Source organism: Danio rerio, chromosome 2 (assembly GCF_049306965.1).
Source record: "Danio rerio strain Tuebingen ecotype United States chromosome 2, GRCz12tu, whole genome shotgun sequence".
Lineage (NCBI taxonomy): Eukaryota > Metazoa > Chordata > Actinopteri > Cypriniformes > Danionidae > Danio > Danio rerio.
Genome location: NC_133177.1, coordinates 28,103,562 through 28,123,119, shown reverse-complemented (window position 1 = coordinate 28,123,119; position 19,558 = coordinate 28,103,562). Strand labels below are relative to the sequence as shown.

Sequence of the window (19,558 nt, the reverse complement as noted above, 5' to 3'; positions counted from 1 at the left end):
TCGTGTTGCGCTACATGACAAATAGATTATGAAATTCATTGCCATTGCTTTTAGTAATCGATTTTTATCAATTTAATTAATCTGTTGTTGCAGCCCTAGGTTCAGTTGAAATTTCAACCACCACAACAAAAAAGACAATCACCTACTGCACCTTTAATGTGCATAATCATGTCTAAAAGTAAAGATTTGCAAAGAAGATTTGCAAAGCACAGTTGTAGTTTAACTGTGCTTCAAGCAGCAAGTGCTACACTTTGTGTTTTTATAGCATTAACTACTATAATCCGCTAAAAATGCTACAGCTGCATAGTACACAACTATAAACAAAGATGCTTTAATCACACAAAATGATTCCTGAATGCTGCATCTCACATAATTAGACACAAAGATGCATACTGTGTGAATGGTACATTAGGGTGTATTCACACCTGTCTTGTTTGGTTTGACTGAATCAAACTCAAGTTTGTTTCCACTTATGGTGCAGATCTTCTGGGCTGGGAATACAACAAACATACTCTAATGCACAATACACAACTTGACAGAGGTGGTCTCAGGCCGCTTACAAACAAATGTAGCCACTGTCTTGCTTGGTTTGGAACTAGTGGAGCTGTGCATCAATGGATTTGCTTTTCAGTGTTAAGACTTTCAGCAGTTAAATTTAAACCACACTGAACTGAACTAAACTGAACTGAAAAACTGGACTGACAGTTTCAATTTAATAGGACTTCTATGTTAAGCTGCTTTGACACAATCTACATTGTAAAAGCGCTATAGAAATAAACATGAATTGAATAAACCCATATTGGATGTTCTGCCAGTAGTTGGTGCTTGCATACAGGTCAAAAAGATGGAAAAGTTAGCAAGAGAGGGGCATAAAGATTTTGATTTGAGCACATACAGACCCATACTGAATTATGACCTGCAAATTATTTGTATAATATGAACACATCTAAACAATAAACAGAATACGAACTGTAAATTTGCAGAATCACTCCAGTGAAACTAAACAGAACGCTTATTTTTTGCTTCTGGATGTACAGTATTGTACGTTGAGTTGTTTTTTTAAAAGGACGTCACAGAGTCGTCACAGAGGTGTCCGAAGATATTTTTTGTGCTCATAATCTACTATGACGAATGACAGGTTTAGTCTTTCCACTTCCATCAGCTGATATGAACATGGTGACCTGTGTTTAAACATTTTAACTGAAACCGTTCTCTGCAGATTTATTCTCTGATAAACAAGTTCTGAGTTGACTGGTCACCTCTTGGCAAAAACACTTTAAAACTGTAATCGGTTGATAAATATTTGAAGTAATGTCTATTTCACGGTTTTCAAGTGTAACACCTCCTCTGAGCTCTGCTGACGATTTCTCAACATTTATTGCGTGTGCGTGTATGGCCGGGGATGTTTACAGTGTTGTCAGGCCTTGACTTCCTCAAATCTTGGAGGTTTAACAGACACAGAAACAGCTCAAAACAGAGGCTGTAACATGTCAAAGCCACAGGCATTAGAGATATATTTTGGCAATGAATTCCAAAAGGGCTGGATTTAGACTTGTTTCATTAATGTCAATTAAAAAAAGAGGCAATTAATGAATCATTCAACTTACTTTTAGAAGTTTGAGAATAAAAAACATTGAAGAAAGATTAAAAAAAAATACAGAAGATATCTTTTTGTGGCATTCATATTTTACTAAAATAAATTTAATTACCACTTTACCACCAAATCAGAGAATATTGTATAAAAACTGATTTGAAGGATCCAATTATTGACAAATATATAATAAATATATTCAAAAACAAATGTTGTTTTATATAGGAATATTTTTTTAAATACAACATGAATTAGATTATTAGATTTTTGATCTAACAAAAGCAGCCCTGTTGAGCATATAAAACTTAACTAAACATTAAACAGTCTTACCAAGCCCAAACTTTGACCAGTAATTAAAAAAAGAAAATTGAGAGAAAAAAGGAGGGAATAAACCGACAAGCCAGAAAGGCTTCAAATTGCAGAAGTTACAAACCACAATGACAATCTAACAAGTATTGTCTGAAAGTGGCTGACTTGCATACAAAAGCAAACATGTTATAAACAGGATCCCTAACACCAATGCACTGTGTAAATTTAAATATATGCGAACACCCAAAAGAATCCCAAAAGAAGCTTGTCTCTCAGGTAGTACAGAGCTCATTTATACTGAATTATAACCATGTTGGACTTTGTCGGGCATAAGACACAAAACCAATATAACTACGTGCAAAAAAGCAGTTCATCTGATCACTGCTGAGATAGGCTGACAATAAATACCTCAGGTCAAGACTTGCTCGCAAACAAAGACATCTTTTAAAGCTTCCACACAGCAGACAAACCACCTCCTTGATTATAGTGATTATAATAGTAGCTAGAAGTGTTAGCATCAATACAAACTTCGGACAAGGGGGATGAATGTCTCAAGCAGCCACAAAATTTGCCTTGTGATGTGTCGTTACGTAGAAGCCTGTGCCACAAGACTCCTGTGAAGTCAAGTGTGTGTGTGTGTGTGTTTTGGAAGACAAGCCTCCCGGTAAGAAGCAAATAACAAACAATTCAGAAGGATTCAGATCCTACCTGGGAGTGTGAGCCAAAGTGAAGCGTCTTTGCAAAGCAATGCTGCGGTTCATCATCAGCCTCCGGAAGAGTAGGGGAGAGTTGCGAGGCGAACTGCGCGGAGACATTTTGGGGGAGCCGGTGGGAGAGTTTCCCTTGAGTTTGAGATGTGAGGGCCTCGGAGGTCTCTCTTCTTCTGCACTCTCACTCATCGCAACAGAGCTTCACTGTCTTCCCAATTGGTAGAAAGAGCTCACTCACACAAAAACCACAGTCCACATCCCTCACCCTCGACTAGAGCTGAGAAATCCAGCCTTGCTTCAGAGATCACACGCACTTTAATGGAGCCAGCCATCATAGCACTGGAACATCTCTCGTTTTGTTTACATAACTTGGAAGACTTCCCTCCAACAGACTAAATATGGCAGTGTGATTTACAATGAGAGGACTTCATGATAGAGCTCTGTAATGTGGCCCCACCTCCGCATTAAGACTATTTAGTGTGCGAGGGCCAGTGTTTACTGGTCTATAATGACTTCCTGTTCAAGTCCCTTGGCGAGCTAGAAAGCTAACGCACCAGAAAGCCGTTCGGCACATTCAGATTTCCTCCAAGAAATGCGTATGCCTTTCACATGCTCTAGGTTTACCAGGAGAAGTCACATGAAAGTGCTGACTATAAAAAGCAAAGTCAGATAAAGTCAGACAGAGAGCATGGCTCATGTCACGATGCCCCTCTATCACGGGCCCCATGGGCTTTGATTATCAGAGGGGAAAAGGTTCTCTGTGATCCTTTGACTGCCGGATGAGTTGTGTACGCAAAAACAATACGCAATACAGTGGCCCCTGACAAAAGGTTTTGGATACTTGATTACAATGACACCAAATTGCCTTTTTAAAAGTATCTTTTATAAAGCTTGCTTGTTTTTTTAGCAAACATTTTACAACAAGGCTGTTTTAGTTCATATTAATTATTGCATTTACTAACCTGAACAAATAATGTACAATACATTACAGCATTATTTACCTTTGTTAGTGTTAATGGAACTAAAGTTGCTCATTTTTACTCACTTCATTAACTAATGTCAACAAGCAAGAATTTGGATTTTAAAATAATGCATAAGTAAATGCTCAACTATGATTAATAACTTCTTTACAAGTGTTGTTCCTTATTAGCTCATGTTAATAAGTACATTTACTTAAAGTGGGAATTTTTTATTACGAAACAATTTACACTATCACATTTTGGGGTTTTAAATAAACTGATCAAAATTGACAGACATTAATTATTTAAAAAATATTTACTGTTCTTTTTAGTTTAACTCTTTAAAACGGCAATTCTCAATCAGAAAGTCATTACAAGTGAGAAAAAGAAAAACCATAATACATTAATTTCACAATATTGAAGAAAAAATATTGGGTGGTAATTAAACACATTCCTTACTCTCTGAACCATATTCAGAGAAAAATAAAAAAGTAAACAACAAAAAACTTTTTCCTTAAAATAAAATAAATAAATAACTATAAAAAATTAACAAATGACACCCAAGTAAGCCGTTACTGTTAAATGTTAGATACCTGCAGTTTGGCAGTATTTCCGACCGAACGAGAAAGGAGACGTGGTAAATACGAACTAGAAGTCTGCATTCCCGCTGCTGTACCGTGGGAGCCACGGGACCCGACCAGATTTCTTGCGGTGCAGGAATAAATTTCCGAATAAATCACGGGAGCGGTCGGTAACTCTGGTGTAATTTGAAAGGGAGCGGGCGCGCGGTCTAACAATATTGCTCCAGAGCGAGCATGCGTGCATCCGCGTGGATGCCGTTTATGTGTGTGTGTGTGAATGAGAGAGAGCGTCCTGCGCAGAGCATGGTGCTGTGCATCGCTTGGTGCTGTCTCTCTGTGTGTGTGTGTGTGTGTGTGTGTGTGTGGGAATGAGAGAGAGCGTCCTGCGCAGAGCATGGTGCTATCTGTGTATGTGTGTGTGTGTGTGTGTGAATGAGAGAGAGCATCCTGTGCAGATCTCTGATACGAACAAGACAAACAGGTGATAGCGAACCTAAGGTTGCATATAAGGTATTCAGTTTCTGAATGGTTTAGGCACAAGCCAACAGTTTGGTGATGCTGTCTGAGGCTCACGTCATAATTTTTGTTTTTTTTTTGCAAGGTAATACCAGATACCGAGGAAAAATAGGGAGGAGGTTTGATGGTATCAAAATTTGAATACCGTCCAAGCCTAGTCAGTACTGACGCCAAATCTAGAGCTAATCTTACAAAATAACTTACAATAACGGTCCAAAAACTAGTACACCAAAATGTATGTTAGAAAAAAATATTAAATACAAATTTTAAAAAGAGGAAAAATCAAGAGAAGCAAAATAAATTGAAAATTTAGTTGAAATTTTATAGGTTGTAATTTTTGTTTGCAATATTTTGCTTGAATTTAATTGTACTGTCTTTCAGTTTCTAAATATGTTTGGTGACTAATTTAATATTTAATAAATATATCTGTTTATTATATCTGTGTTGTTTAAATGCACTAAAATATATTGCCTATATTCACTGAGAAATTGATAAAAATACTCATTTTTAAAATGGGGTGCACTCAATTATGTTCAGCACTGTATCTAATTTTCTCTATTTGAATAAACTGCATCCAATGAAAGTAGTTGGGCGGAGAATGGTTTCTCATTTTAATAGTATATTTCTTTTAGCAATTATTAAGTAAAAGGTTAAAACACTTGGCTGCAAAGATGACAGCTTACTGTTCTTTTTAACTTTCTGCTCATTAGAAGAAAAAAAAAAATCACAAAATATATATAAATAAATAATACAAAAATACCCAAATACATATTAGGCAGCGCAGCAATCAATTAAGTTCTATCAATATATCTATCCAGTTATTTTCTGTCTTACTTCAATACAATTTTAATTATGCACTTTAATATACTGTAACATGCATTTGTTTTATCAATGTATTGAATCTGAGTTTTATTTAATAATGTTTGTATGTTATTATATCATTATTATATCATATTATTGTCATTTTAGATCATCCTAAATTATTACTTGAATATAACTTTTTATTTCTTTGTTTCCTTTAAATCATCTATTTTAATATAATTTCTGGTTTATGTAACATTTGTTTTCTATTTTATTCATTATTTATTTATTATTTTACATGGGGTTTCTCTTGGAACCACAGTGATTTGATGACCCCTGGATTTTGTTGCAAAGACGACAAGAATAATGCTTTAGTAAAGAGATGCTAGTTGTGAGAAAGGCTCTTAGGGTCAACCCTCTGTATATGTCTAAAACAAATCGAGTTTCAATAAAATGTGTGTGTGTGTATATATAAGTATATATATATATATATATATATATATATATGTATATATATATATATATATATATGTATATATATATATATATATATATATATATATATATATATATATATATATATATATATATATATATAGTTTTGTTTTAGGACAAATTCTATATTTTGCTGCTCAATATATTTGAATTATATTGCAAATTAAAAAACGAACGATAACCAGGTGGATTAAGAATATGCTGATTTTATGATACTAACTGACATAAAGGTTATGTGAAAAGTAATTTTGGTAAATCATTAAAAAGATTCATAATGCATAACTATCCATTTACTGACTCTGTTTATGACTTTTTCTTCTGACTTTTCATCCCTGCTAAAAAAAAAAAAAAAAGGAATCCATTATAAAATGTGTAATGATTTCATAGTATATGGTTATGGGAATTGTATTGGTTTAAATTGAAATGATAATGGCCCCTCTGGATAACTACTGGTAATATGTTGCCTTCCGTTGATGGGATGTTAAATTCACTTCTGATGTAATACAGTATGGGCCAGAACACACAAGAAACCATTCAAATGTAGTGGTTTTAATGATTCAAAATGGTGGTTTGTAGTGTTTTTAATAGTGTTTGTAGCGGAAACCATTAGTACTTTTGTGATGGTTTCAATTGATTTTTTTGTGCAGGGTTGTCCAAGGTTTTAGTTATTTATTTATTTTCTGTTCTGACCAATAGCGCCCTCTGGTGTCTCTATAGCTAAAATTGCTATAGTTATCACATTTATGTATATACAGTTGAAGTCATGATTGGCCCCCCTTAATTATTAACCCCGCAGTTTATTTTTTCCCCTAATTTCTGTTTAATGGAGAGAAGATTCTTTCAACACATTTGTAATCATAATAGTTCTTATAACTCATGTCTAATAACTGATTAATTTTGCCATGATGATAGTAAATAATGTTTGACTAGATATTTTTCAAGACACTTCTATACAGCTTAAAGTGACATTTAAAGGCTTAACTAGGTTAATTAGGTTAACTAGGCAGGTTGGGGTAATTATTAGGCAGGTTTGTTCTGTAGACTATTGAAAAAAGTATTGTTTAAGAGGGCTAAATGTTGACCTTAAAATGGCTTTTAAAAAACTGCTTTTATTTTAGCCTACATAAAACAAATAAGACTTCCTCCAGAAGAAAAAAAAATATTATCAGGCATACTGTGAAAATGTCCTAGCCTTGTTAAACATCATTTGGAAAATATTTAAAAAAATAAAATTCAAAGGGGAGCTAAATAATGACTTTAACTGTGTGTGTGTGTGTGTGTGTGTGTGTGTGTGTGTGTGTGTGTGTATATATATATATATATATATATATATATATATATATATATATATATATATATCCAGCCAAGTTTATGCTGGTCGGGCTGGAAATGCCTGGAAATAGCCAAAACCCTTTTAAAAAATTTATCTGGTCAACTGCCTAAAACTAGCCAACCAGCTTAGGCTGGTTTTAAGCTTTTTTTCAGCAGGACAAGCCAGAAAGCTATAGCACTGAGTCAAATGTTGCTGACGTGATGCCCCTATTTTGAAAACAAATTAATGACGAGCGTTTATATGAGGTTATCGACTAAAATCTGTGTTAGTGGAAAGTGCATCGCCAACTCTACATGCACCTGTTTACAACAACAGACGATAAAACAAGATATTCCTCATTCTTTCACTAACTGTGCAATGCACTCCGTCACTAGCCGAAATTCAAAACCTTAAAACTGTCTACCTAAGTTAAGTGTTCAGATCATATGCCATTTTAAGCACCAGCAGCAGCTTACCTTGACCCATGTGGAGTGTCACTCTCCAGGCCATTCGGAAGGCCGATGCAGAAGGTGGCTTTCCCGGTTGTGCTGCTGTATTCTCCATAGGCCGAGAGCCTGCGGGGCAGACGGGGCAGTTGCAGGATCCCCGAAAACGTCCTCTTCACCGCCCGGTGACTCTGCAGCGGTTTGGTCGCGTGCAGGTGCACAGTTTCCCATTCTCTCTGAATTAAAAACAGTTGGTAAATAATGCTCATCAGTTCGAAGTCTTTGACTATAACAGCACAGAAGATAAATTATTGACATAATCACCAAATAATACCTATTGTAATCTAATGAATTCACCGTAATTACCATATCAGTTAACAATGTGACTTGAAAATATTGAAGATCCAACCAGGCCCATAACATCCACACTATGATGGCGTGAGAATCCCGGGAAAAAACGGGTAGGCCCAATTACAAACAGTGTGGTTATATAATATAATCTTTTAAAACAGGGACAAATTTGCATTCCTGAACCAATACCTGAACGGGTGCCCGTGAAAGACTGCACTTTTATTTCCGTGCGTAACTAATGTGCGAGCAGCAGGTGTTAAAATAACAAACTATGCTTCTAATTTTACATTACTTTTAGGATATATGTAGATACAAAGACCTATTTTATTAGGAAAGTTACTTGTGAACACTTACTGCGTCTATCGTTGCTCTACGTTAGGTCTGCCCGTCTCGCTCGACGACAAAATGTCTTTCCGCCTAGACTTTTGAGCGCGAAGACATTAATATGAGCCGTTATAGGGGTGATCAAATGTATATTCATATTATCTAATATTGAATTATTAATATTGTTATTTAAATACAGATTAGAGTAAATAATATTTTCTCATTAAAGGGCTGATCTTGTTTTGACGATCTTCATCAGGCATCAAGTGTTGATTATGAGGGTCAAACCGTCAACCCCCCCCCCCCCCCCCCCCCACCCCGTAACCTTGGTTACAAGTTACAAACAATTAAAATGTAACATTTTCCTTTGGCAAAAACATGTCAAAAGTAACCAAAGATGGTATTTTTAAATATAATGCACTTTAATTGCTGATGGTAACTAAACCTTTAAAAGTTGCAAAGTGAGGGTTTACCGCAATGATGAACCATTATTTTTTTAGTGTAAATAAATTATAAACATAAAATACAGCAATAATCATAAAAAATTATAAGGTAAGAAAAAAGCAACCTTTATAGACATACATATTTTTTCTTATTGCTCTCAATTTTAAAATAAATCACAATAACTGGATGCAGCTTGGAAAATTGGCCACACCAAAGTTTTTTAATCATCTTATCACATTCTTTATAGCTGGTTTTTTTATGTGACAGAAAAAAAGTTGCCTGATACGGTGCAATTGTTCAGTATTATAGCATACCTAAACTTTCCTATTTGAATACACTGCATCAGATGACTCAGTGAGCATAGCTTGGAGGATCAGTTTTACAAGTCTTTCACCAATTATTGAACACAATGCAAGTACATTTGATCGTGAGCTTGACAAAGTAACATTTGTTTGGATGAGTCCAAAATATTTCTAATAGGGAACAAGAACATTTTTAAGAGTGTAATGATTGGATAGTTAACCCAAAAATTAAAGATTTGAAATTATTTACTCCCCCAGGACCTGTTACAAACCTTTAGTTTTTTTCTACACAAAACATCTGGGAAAGCTAAATGTAACCACTGACCTTCATATATACATTTTTCCTTCTATGGAATGGTTAGTTTTTCACCTTTCTTTAAAATATATACACTAGCTTTCAACAGAAGAAAGAAAATCATAAAAGTCTGAAATAACTTGAGGGAGAGTAAATAGTGAATGAATGTAATTTTTGGCTAAACTCTCTCTCTCTCTTTAAATGATTATCATGGATTAACTGATACCAAGAATCTTTGTTGCAAGAGTGTTCTGCACAGTCACAGTGACTCTAAACCAAACCATCAAGAATCCAATCAGTAAAGACAACTGATGAACTGATATGACCCACCTCTGGTGTCCAGAAAGACTTCAGAGATGAACTTCTCTTCATATTGTTGAAATGGGTCGACTCTAGAAACACACTGTTGCTATTAGTTGCTGCCTTTAAACTTTTTTTTATTATTATTTACCCTATAAGACATTTTAAATAGTTACATTAAATTGACCCAAAACATTAAGCTGAATATTGAATAACCTTAAATAAATAAGTAAAAATTAACTGATTTTAACCCTTTGAGTTAAGGTAACATAAAAACGTCAAGATGAAAGTTTAAACACAATATGCTCAAAACAAATACATTTAACAGGAAAAAAACACCTAAACATTATACTTATCCACATCCAGTTAAAAAACTAGAGACAAATCATGAAAATCTATATTAATCCAATTATCCAAAGGTTCAAAAAAACTAACACTTACCACCAAAACTGATGATCTAGTAAGCAATATTGTGTATTTCTTAAAAAAAATAAAAGTGGTAATAAGTCCTAATTTTGAAGCATTTCTTCTGTCAGAGAGATTCAGATTCAAAAAAGCTTGTGTCCAGGCTCGTGGCAAGTAACCTTTATAGCTCAAAACTAAAAGGATTGTGTGAACTTGCTGTCAGAACACCTGTGTTTTATCAGTTTGCAAGCCCCTATCCAGTCAAATGGTGTCCCGTCAATCTCACTCAGCAGGTTTAACAAATCTCACGTGCCGCCAAAGAATATCATCCACTACTGAAAGATGGACACTGTGATGAGAGAGAGAAAAAAATGCTTTTCCATATTTGCAATTCCAACTCAAAGTTGAAGTTATGCTACATTTCAATCTGACAGAAAATATATGGTAATATTCCTCACACGCACGAAAAAATGTTTATTTCCTTCCATTAAATAAACAAATCCAAGTAGTCAAAAATCAAAAGCACTAGATACATTAATCATCAAAAAATTATATTACTAGGAAAAAATTTGCATGTAAAGGCAATTCTTGAACATCATAATAGCAACAATCAACAGTAAGATTACTGTCTATGTCATTTATGTTACATAAAGCATTTCTCAAATATATATAGGAAAATAATTTTGGCATTATTTTGATTATAAACATGCTTGACCAAACTGAAAACATCAGTATTTATAGTAAAAGAACTAAAAAACGTTCTACTATAAAATCATGTGTATATAAAGTAAACAGAATGATTTATTTTTTTTAAAATTGCCCAGCGTATGTCACAAATACACAGATTTTGGACAATTACATTTGTTTTAAAATGTTTCAATACACTGTATAATTTAAAAACAAATATAAAGCAAAATGTGCAATCTACCAATATTTACAGGATTTAATCTGTTATAAGAAATTTACAGACAGTAAGCTGTCGATTAACAGTCTCCAGAATAACATTTATTTAAATGTGTGTGTTTAATGCTGGTCAGACATCTTCAGGCGGTTCCGTCAGCTTCTTTTGTGACCTCTACTGTGTCTCCTGGAAAAAACACAAATGTCAATAATCAGTTGTCACAATATAGCATTCAACCAGGGAGAGAGTCTTACTTTTTAGTTTAAACTCGCCAGGAGTTAAAATGTAAGATTGTTACATTAAAACAAATTTGATATCCTGAAATCCACTAGAACAGTGTTTCTCAACCACGTTCCTGGAGGACCACCAACACTGCATGTTTTGGATGTCTCCTTTGTCTATCGCACCCATTACAGGTCTTTCAGTCTCTGCTAATGAGCTGAAGATCTCAATCAGATTTTACGCAACTAAAAGTATGTACTTTTTTCGTAAAGGAAAAATATACACTTTTAAGTGTGTAACAGAAGAGCACAAGCTTTAGGACAAACTACTTTTTTGTTAACAGATTGTTATTGTGCTTACTTATGAGTTGTTATGGGCCATTTATATGGATGCACCTTAATAAAATGTTGGTGATAATAATGATATTGTAATGTGGCACATTAGAATATGTGAGGGGACAAACTTTTCAAGATGGGTGGTGACCATGGTGGCCATTTTGAAGTCGGCCATCTTGGATCCAACTTTTTTTTTTTTTTTTCAATAGGAAAAGGGTCATTTGACACATCAAACTCATTGGGAATTTCACAAGAAAAACAACGGTGTGCTTAATTTTAACGTTATTCTTTCATGAGTTATTTACAAGATTTTGACCACTTATAAAATGTATTCAATGTGCTGCCCATTGTGTTGGATTGTCGATGCAACCCTCTTCTCCCACTCTTCACACACTGATAGCAACACCGCAGGAGAAATGCCAGTACATACTTCCATCCCTAGTTTCAGGTGCTGCACATCTTGTATCTTCACACCATAGACAATTGTCTTCAGATGACCCCAAAGATAAAATTCTAAGGGGGTCAGATCAGGAGACCTTGGGGGCCATTCAACTAGCCCACGATGACCAATCCACTTTTCAGGAAAATGTTCATCTAGGAATGCTCGGACCTGACACCCATAATGTAGTGGTGCACCATCTTTCTGGAAAAACTCAGAGAACGTGCCAGCTTCAGTGCATAAAGAGGAAACACATCATCATGCAGCAATTTCAAATATCCAGTGGCCTTGAGGTTTCTATTGATGAAGAATGGCCCCACTATCTTTGTTGTCTATGGTGTGAAGATAAAAGATGTGCAGCACCTGAAACTACAGATACTGGAAGCCTGTGCTGGCATTTCTCCTGCGGTGTTGCTATCAGTGTGTGAAGAGTGGGAGAAGAGGGTTGCATTGACAATCCAACACAATGGGCAGCACATTGAACACATTTTATAAGTGGTCAGAAACTTGTAAATAACTCATGAAAGAATAAAAAGTTACATTAAAACCAAGCACACCATTGCTTTTCTTGAGAATTTTCCAATAAGTTTGATGTGTCAAATGACCCTCTTCCTATTAAAAAAACAAAAGCTGGATCCAAGATGGCCGAATTCAAAATGGCCACAGTCATGGCCACCCATCTTGAAAAGTTTAACTCCCTCACATATACTAATGTGCCACAAACAGGACGTTGATATAACCAACAATTTCTATTTTATTAAGGTGTATCCATATAAATGGCCCACCATGTAGAAGCAGCAGCAGCAGTTTAATCTGCCATTATAGAGTCTTTTTTTTAAGATTTATTTTTGGCCTTTTTGCCTTTATAACATAGGACAGTATTAGATAGGACAGGAAGCGAAGTGGGAGGGAGAGAGGGGTAGGGTTTGGGTAATGTCCTTGAGCCGGGATTTGAACTCGGGACGCCCTGCTTGCTACTGCACCATTTGTCAGCGTGCGAACCACTAAGCTATTGCAACGATGATTATAGAGTCTTTAATGCAGAGAAATCTAATTCAGACGTTAATGTCCAAACACGTCTTTATATAAGTTCAGTATTGTTGTTTCAGATGAAATATAATACAGAAAACACGACTTATTATACGAAATATTTTCCAGTGGGCTAGATATTAATTAACAGTCATTCGAACAACTTTACCGAAGCCTCTTACTTGACGGTTGGTCTCGCACGTTCATCATGCTTGTAGTTTATTTACATTTTTCAACCACGTTTGTAGTTCTAATCGAAATCACATCCAACGCGCAATGTACTGTGGGCAAAGGCAGGGATTAGAGTATCAACGGTTCTACACTTAAACATTTTTACTGGAAATGGTGAACCATCCGGGAACCTTTGGCATATTCTTTTCAACATACTATGATTTGGGACATACTAATTCTATTTTCAAATACTATTTAGGATGGATAGTATGTGAATTGGGACGCAGCAACGGAAAATGTGCAGAGCTGGTGGTCCTTCAGGAACGTGGTTGAGAATCACTTCACTAGAACATCCAGTCTAACTATTTTGCTAAGTTATATACATAAATTATTCCAAAATGTTTTGAAGAATGTTTGAATCTTGGGAAATAAGCTATTTTACCATATGAGCTGTGTCCTCTGCCATCATACTAACAACATCATACACCATTTCCATTTTTTTTGACTGTTGAATTAGAGCAGCATTATAACCGAACCATAAAATGTATTTAGCATGATGAAACAGAGCTGCTTGACCAGAAAAGCCAGAAGAGCTAGACTGGCTTAATAAAAGCTCTGCTGCTTTTGTGCCCCGTCATGCTCATCAGGAAATGTTTTAGCACTTTCATCTTGAAAACTTAGCTCATTCATAAACATGATTTCTGCAGGAGTCCCATAGGAGGTAAAGAAGATGACAACTCCCATGATTCCACACTCAAGCTGCCTTTCCACTGCACAGGACATTCACACATGACTGTTGGAATATGCCCCCTTGTGGCAGTCGCACAGAACTATCAGTTTTGTCATGCAACATGGGAGAGAAGCTGGATTCTCTGGTGTCCAAAATAAGGGAATGCAAAGCAAAAGCCATTATTCTCCATACATTCACCATGGTTGAATGAATGAATGAATGAATAAATACTAGAAAGTCATAGACTGCTAAAAATTGGAAATGTGGAGACAACATTTAAAAAAAAAAAACTATTACTCATTAATTAATAAAAATGTTTTTTTTTTTATATATAAACTTTTTTATGATTAAAAAAATAAAAAACAAAACTACTATTTCTCAACTGGCGTGCATGGATCTGCTTGGACAACACTGGAATACATCACATCCAGTCAGCCGGTCGCATACAGTCTAGTCGCAGAAGTTATATTCTAACGGATCTGCAGCTCAAGTTGGATCCGAATTTTCCACATTTAGAAATGATCGGAACTCCACGCAGCTCCCAGACTACTCTCCATTGGAAATGAACGATTTCCAGTCTGTTGCTTGTCATTTGTGATTGTGAAGGCAGCTTCAGTCACAATGTCATCAAACTACGCTTTAATTAGTTGTGAACACACGCCCTCTAGTGGTGAAAATTACATACTGTGCCTTTAAATAAACATGTTTTCACCAAGACTATCCTATTAAAAGAATTGTTCACCCACATTTTTATTTACTGTTAATTCATTCACTATCCATGAGTTTTTTACTTTTAGAATACGTTTAAATTTTTTTTTTTGCTGAAATTGTGTCGTTTGGAGCCTTAAAACCTCGGCTACGAATATCAATTTTGCCTGCATAAGATTATATGTGCCTGTTTACTTTAGAAATGATGGTAGCTTTTAATTTGTAGTTTTTAAATGTAATGCTCTTCCATTAAAAACGCTTCCATCTCAGATGTAAATTAACAGCAATCTGACATTTTGGGTAAATTGTTCCTTTAAGTTACTTCAGAGTTTGTGTTATGTGACAGATGCAAACATTTCTTACTGTGTTTGAGGTAGGAGAGGTAAGTGTCCCATCCCAGAGTAACTATATTCACATAAAGGACACGAAACTTGGGTGGCAGGAAGTAGAAATTTATCATCTGAGCTGCTGGCCAAACACACCAATCGGCCTGAAATAAAAGGTTTTGAAAAAGTGTCATGATCAGCTATGAGGATAAATGAATAGAACAAATGATTATCAGTGCAACATACCTTGTAAAACTCCCAAAATTTGTCTCTAAATTCCTGTTGCGCCTCAATGAAAGTGTGACCCTCCATCATTCCCATACCTTCATAAAAAAAAATTGAATAAAAGCAGGTGTGATTGAAATTAGACTTTTATTAAGTGTAATATGAATTTTAAGTAGGACTGGGCGATATATATTTCTCATATTGAATGATAAAAATATATATTTGCATATAAGTTTTTAATGCTTCCAGATTTAAAAGAGCATCCCAACAATGACTGATACCACAAAAATTAGAGGGTCCATTAAATAACATAACATACATTTTCGGCAGTCGAAATATTAACGCACTTTTGGACTCCCATTGTTGCACATTTCTGTCGAGTGATTGGCTCTTAGATCAAAATAGAGTAAAATAAAAGTCCAAAGCTTATCACTTTAATTGACAAATTTCATTGAGATTTGATATAATATCGGCCCAGCCCTAAATCGAAGTATTTAAAAATGAATCAGTCATCAACTCTGAAAATAATTACCCAAAAAGTACCAGGCCCCCAACGTTGGCGACGCAACCAGCTGATCAACGAGCACTTTCTTGCAGACATTATTTATGCCATTGCCAATGAAGTATTTGTCGAGCCACTGGTACCAATAGTGCATGAAGGGGCCCATAGAGCATCCCACAGCAAACATACAACCTGCAGGACACAAAAGCACCGTTTATGAAGCTTGCTATTATCTTATATTACATGTATCTTATATTAATAATTCCATCATTTTCTTTTCTTAGTATGATAACATTTGTTGATGATATTGAGAGCTTTTCCACAAATAAATATCTTTAAAAACTCCTCCTGCTGTTTTTGGGAATGTTTGTAAAAAAACAATAAACTATTTGTTTTGGGAAGTTTCTGGAGTAATGTTATTTTGAATTTAATTATTAAAAAATATATATGTGCTTTTTATTTGTGTTTTTTTTAAGAAAAAGAAAAAGGTCAAAGAAAGTTTTTGTATAATTTACTTATGTTCATTATAAAGTTTTACACTTATAAATATAAATACACATACAGTAACCCAAATTCATCTACATATACCAATAACTGAATCAGTATTTAAGCACAATATCAATATCTAATGATAAAAATGTCATACATTCACCACACACACACACACACACACACATTATACATATATATATATACAATTTTACAATAATGTGCTCTTCATTCACAGGGAAAAATTAAGAGTCCAGAATAAGTATTATTTGTTTACCATGGGTAGATACATGATTCGAGTGAAATTAAAAAAATTGAATTACATGAAAAACTTCTAATCTGAAATGTTGAAGATACATTCAAAAAATACATTTGCTCTTTGTTCAAACTACTTATTTAAAATGAGTTGAAACAACACAATCCTTTTGTGTGTTTTTGGGACAACTTAATTGTTTTAAGTTAACATAAACGATTTGTGTTGGGACAACATAAATTAATTGTGTGGATCCCTGCATTTATTTATCAGTAGTTTGTATTTTATACTGTATCAATGGAAGAAACGGTTGAGTGATTTTATAATATACAGTTGAAGTCAGAATTATTAGCCCCCCTGAATTATTAGCCCCTCTGATTTTTCCCCAATTTCTGTTTAACGGAGAGATTTTTCAACACATTTCTAAACATAATAGTTTTAATAACTCATCTCTTATAACTGATTTATTTTATCTTTGCCATGATGACAGTAAATAATATTTGACTAGATATTTTTCAAGACACTTCTGTACAGCTTAAAGTGCCATTTAAAGGCTTAATTAGGTTAATTAGGTTAACTAGGCAGGTTAGGGTAATTAGGCAATTATTGTATAATGATGGTTTGTTCTGTAGACTATTGAAAAAAAAGATAGCTTAAAGGGGCTAATAATTTTGACCTTAATTTTTTTTTCTTTAATAAAAAAACTGCTTTTATTCTAGCCGAAATAAAACAAACAAGACTTTCTCCAAAATAAAAAATATTATCAGACATACTGTGAAAATGTCCTTTCTCTGTTAAACATCATTTGGAAAATATTAAAAATTCAAAGGGGGGTTAACAATTCTGACTTAAACGGTATGTATCCACATAACAGCTAATAAAAGAAGTATAGTTACAAGATACAAAGTCACAAAGTGATATTACAACTCTCATGTTGGTTACAATGTTTAAAGGTCATGTAAAGTGGGTAAAGGTGTTTATATATAAAGTGAAACATGTGTGTAGTCCGTTATATGACTATGTATATGTTATATGACAATTAAATTGTGAATAGTTTATGAAGAATTCTATGACTGTATAGTAATGTGTAATAGTAGTGTGCAGGAAAATTGTATGTAAATATTCTGAAATTTTGTGATATACAATTGAAGTCAGAATTATTAGCCCCCCTATGACTTTTTTTCTTCTTTAAATATTTTCCAAATGATGTTTAACAAGGCAAGGGCATTTTTACAGTATGTCTGATAATATTTTTTCTTCTAGAGAAAGTCTTATTTGTTTTATTTCGGCTAGAATAAATAATTTGTATAAATAATAATGTTTTTTATTTTTTTTTAAAAACATTTTAAGGTTAAAATTATTAGCCCATTTAAAGCTAGATTTTTACCCATTGTCTACAGAACAAACCATCATTATACAATAACCTGCCTAGATACCCTAATTAACCTAGTTAAGCCTTTAAATGGCACTTTAAGCTGTACAGAAGTGTCTTGATAAATATCTAATAAAATAGTTTTACTGTCATCATGGCAAAGATAAAATAAATCCATTATTAGAAATGAGTTATTGAAACTATTACGTTTAGAAATGTGTTGAAAAAATCTTTCCGTTAAACAGAAATTGGGAGAAAAAATAAACAGGGGTGTAATATTATTTGTGAAAATGTTTACATATGTTATATGTAACAATGTTGTGAAAGTATACCGTTATGTGCACTCATATAAAAAATATATACAGATTCTGACGTGAAGCAGCAGCAGCTCCGTGTTTCGTGTTTCAATAACATATTATCGTCCCTCGTCAGGCGACAAGGATGCTACAATTGCAACAAAAAACACACTCTCTAGGGGTCGCAACACCACGCGAGTTCTTGAATCTCGCGTTATTTTCATGACAGGACATTCACGCGATACCATAACAAATACATAAAAGCAAACTTTTTTTCATCATGCGTTGACACCAAGTGTACAAACACGAGCTGATATAATTATTAAGACACCGCAAAAAGTTTTTAAAAGATCATGCGTGTTGTCGTCACCTGTCCGCGACCAGTCACGTGTTCGGCCGGGTGTCCTCCGGATCTCTCGGGTCTGCTGGATGAGGTCTCCTGCCGCCAGCATTCCCCCGCAGCTTACCGTATTGGTGACGATCAGAAATCTGCCTCTGAAAAGCGGCTTCCAGTAACCGGCGATCCTGACCAGAAACTCCTTACCCTGACGAGATATCATGTTGACGACGATTTCACTCAAAATCCTCTCAGCTGTTTGCTCGAGCAGCGCCTCTGCTCCTCATTCGCCACTTCTGTGCCTTTACTCCGGAGTAAATCTCATAACATATGCTAATAAAATGTCTAAATACTGACAAGTGATGTAACTTAACCAATGCATCCGTAATACTTCAGATAGATGCGTTAAACCGGTGTCGTTTCGATATGCGAGAATGGCTTCTTATCGTAGTTTCTTCCGCAGCGGGTAGTTTAGATTGTCCAAGAGATTTTACATGTTTAACTGAGATTTCATTCATGTAACCGAAAGACGGAGCAGCCAACATGAGTCGGCGACGAGACCATGCGTAATGGCGTTGCGCTCACGAGCATCAAGGTTGCGTCAACGTGCGCAGGAAGCCGCAACTTTCACTTTGACCCCGTCGATAATGATTGATTGATGGATGATTATTTACTATTGAATCATCATTTCTTAATCTTCGGTCACCCCTTATTATCGCTAGTTTATATTCCTTCGGCTTAGTCCCTTTATTCATCAGGGATCACCACAGCAGAATGAACCACCAACTTATCCAGCATGTTTTAAACAACAGATTCCCTTTGAGCTGCAACACAGTACTGGGAAACATCCATACAATCTGACATTCAAGCACATACACTATGGCCAATTAAGTTTTTTCAATTCACCTATAGCGCATGTTTTTTTAATCCATATGCCAACTGTCCGAGCCGGGACTCAAGCCAGCGACCTTCTTGCTGTGAGGTGACTGTGCTAACCACTGAGCCACCGTGTCACTCATTTTAAAGGCAGATGAATGAACTCTCTGTAGGACACAATAAAGTCAAAGATTCTGGTTAATGAT

General features: G+C 34.9%; 2 protein-coding genes across 12 annotated transcripts in view; both read right to left on the bottom strand.

Moving 5' to 3' along the window:
• pde4ca (phosphodiesterase 4C, cAMP-specific a) overlaps window positions 1-8,723 on the bottom strand; it is an 85,941-nt gene extending 77,218 nt beyond the window's left edge. For 2 of the 11 annotated variants that reach the window (XM_073925892.1, XM_073925866.1), the window contains exons 1-3: window positions 8,261-8,682; window positions 8,087-8,148; window positions 7,751-7,956 (exon numbers count right to left, since the gene is read on the bottom strand). In XM_073925892.1, coding sequence (XP_073781993.1) covers window positions 7,751-7,838 — 88 coding nt within the window. In that variant the 5' untranslated portion in view covers window positions 7,839-7,956; window positions 8,087-8,148; window positions 8,261-8,682. Of the gene's footprint in view, window positions 1-2,608; window positions 3,334-7,750; window positions 7,957-8,086; window positions 8,149-8,260 lie in introns of those variants that run through there. The other 9 variants (XM_068213962.2, XM_009298552.5, XM_073925881.1 and 6 more) reach the window with 8 other exon arrangements.
• Window positions 8,724-10,595: 1,872 nt separating this feature from the next.
• Window positions 10,596-19,047, bottom strand: mpv17l2 (MPV17 mitochondrial inner membrane protein like 2). The gene is given in 5 exon segments (NM_001002567.1): window positions 10,596-11,228; window positions 15,040-15,166; window positions 15,249-15,325; window positions 15,760-15,921; window positions 18,510-19,047. Coding segments are annotated over 5 exon segments (600 nt in total). The 5' UTR covers window positions 18,700-19,047; the 3' UTR covers window positions 10,596-11,184.
• Window positions 19,048-19,558: the final 511 nt, after the last annotated feature.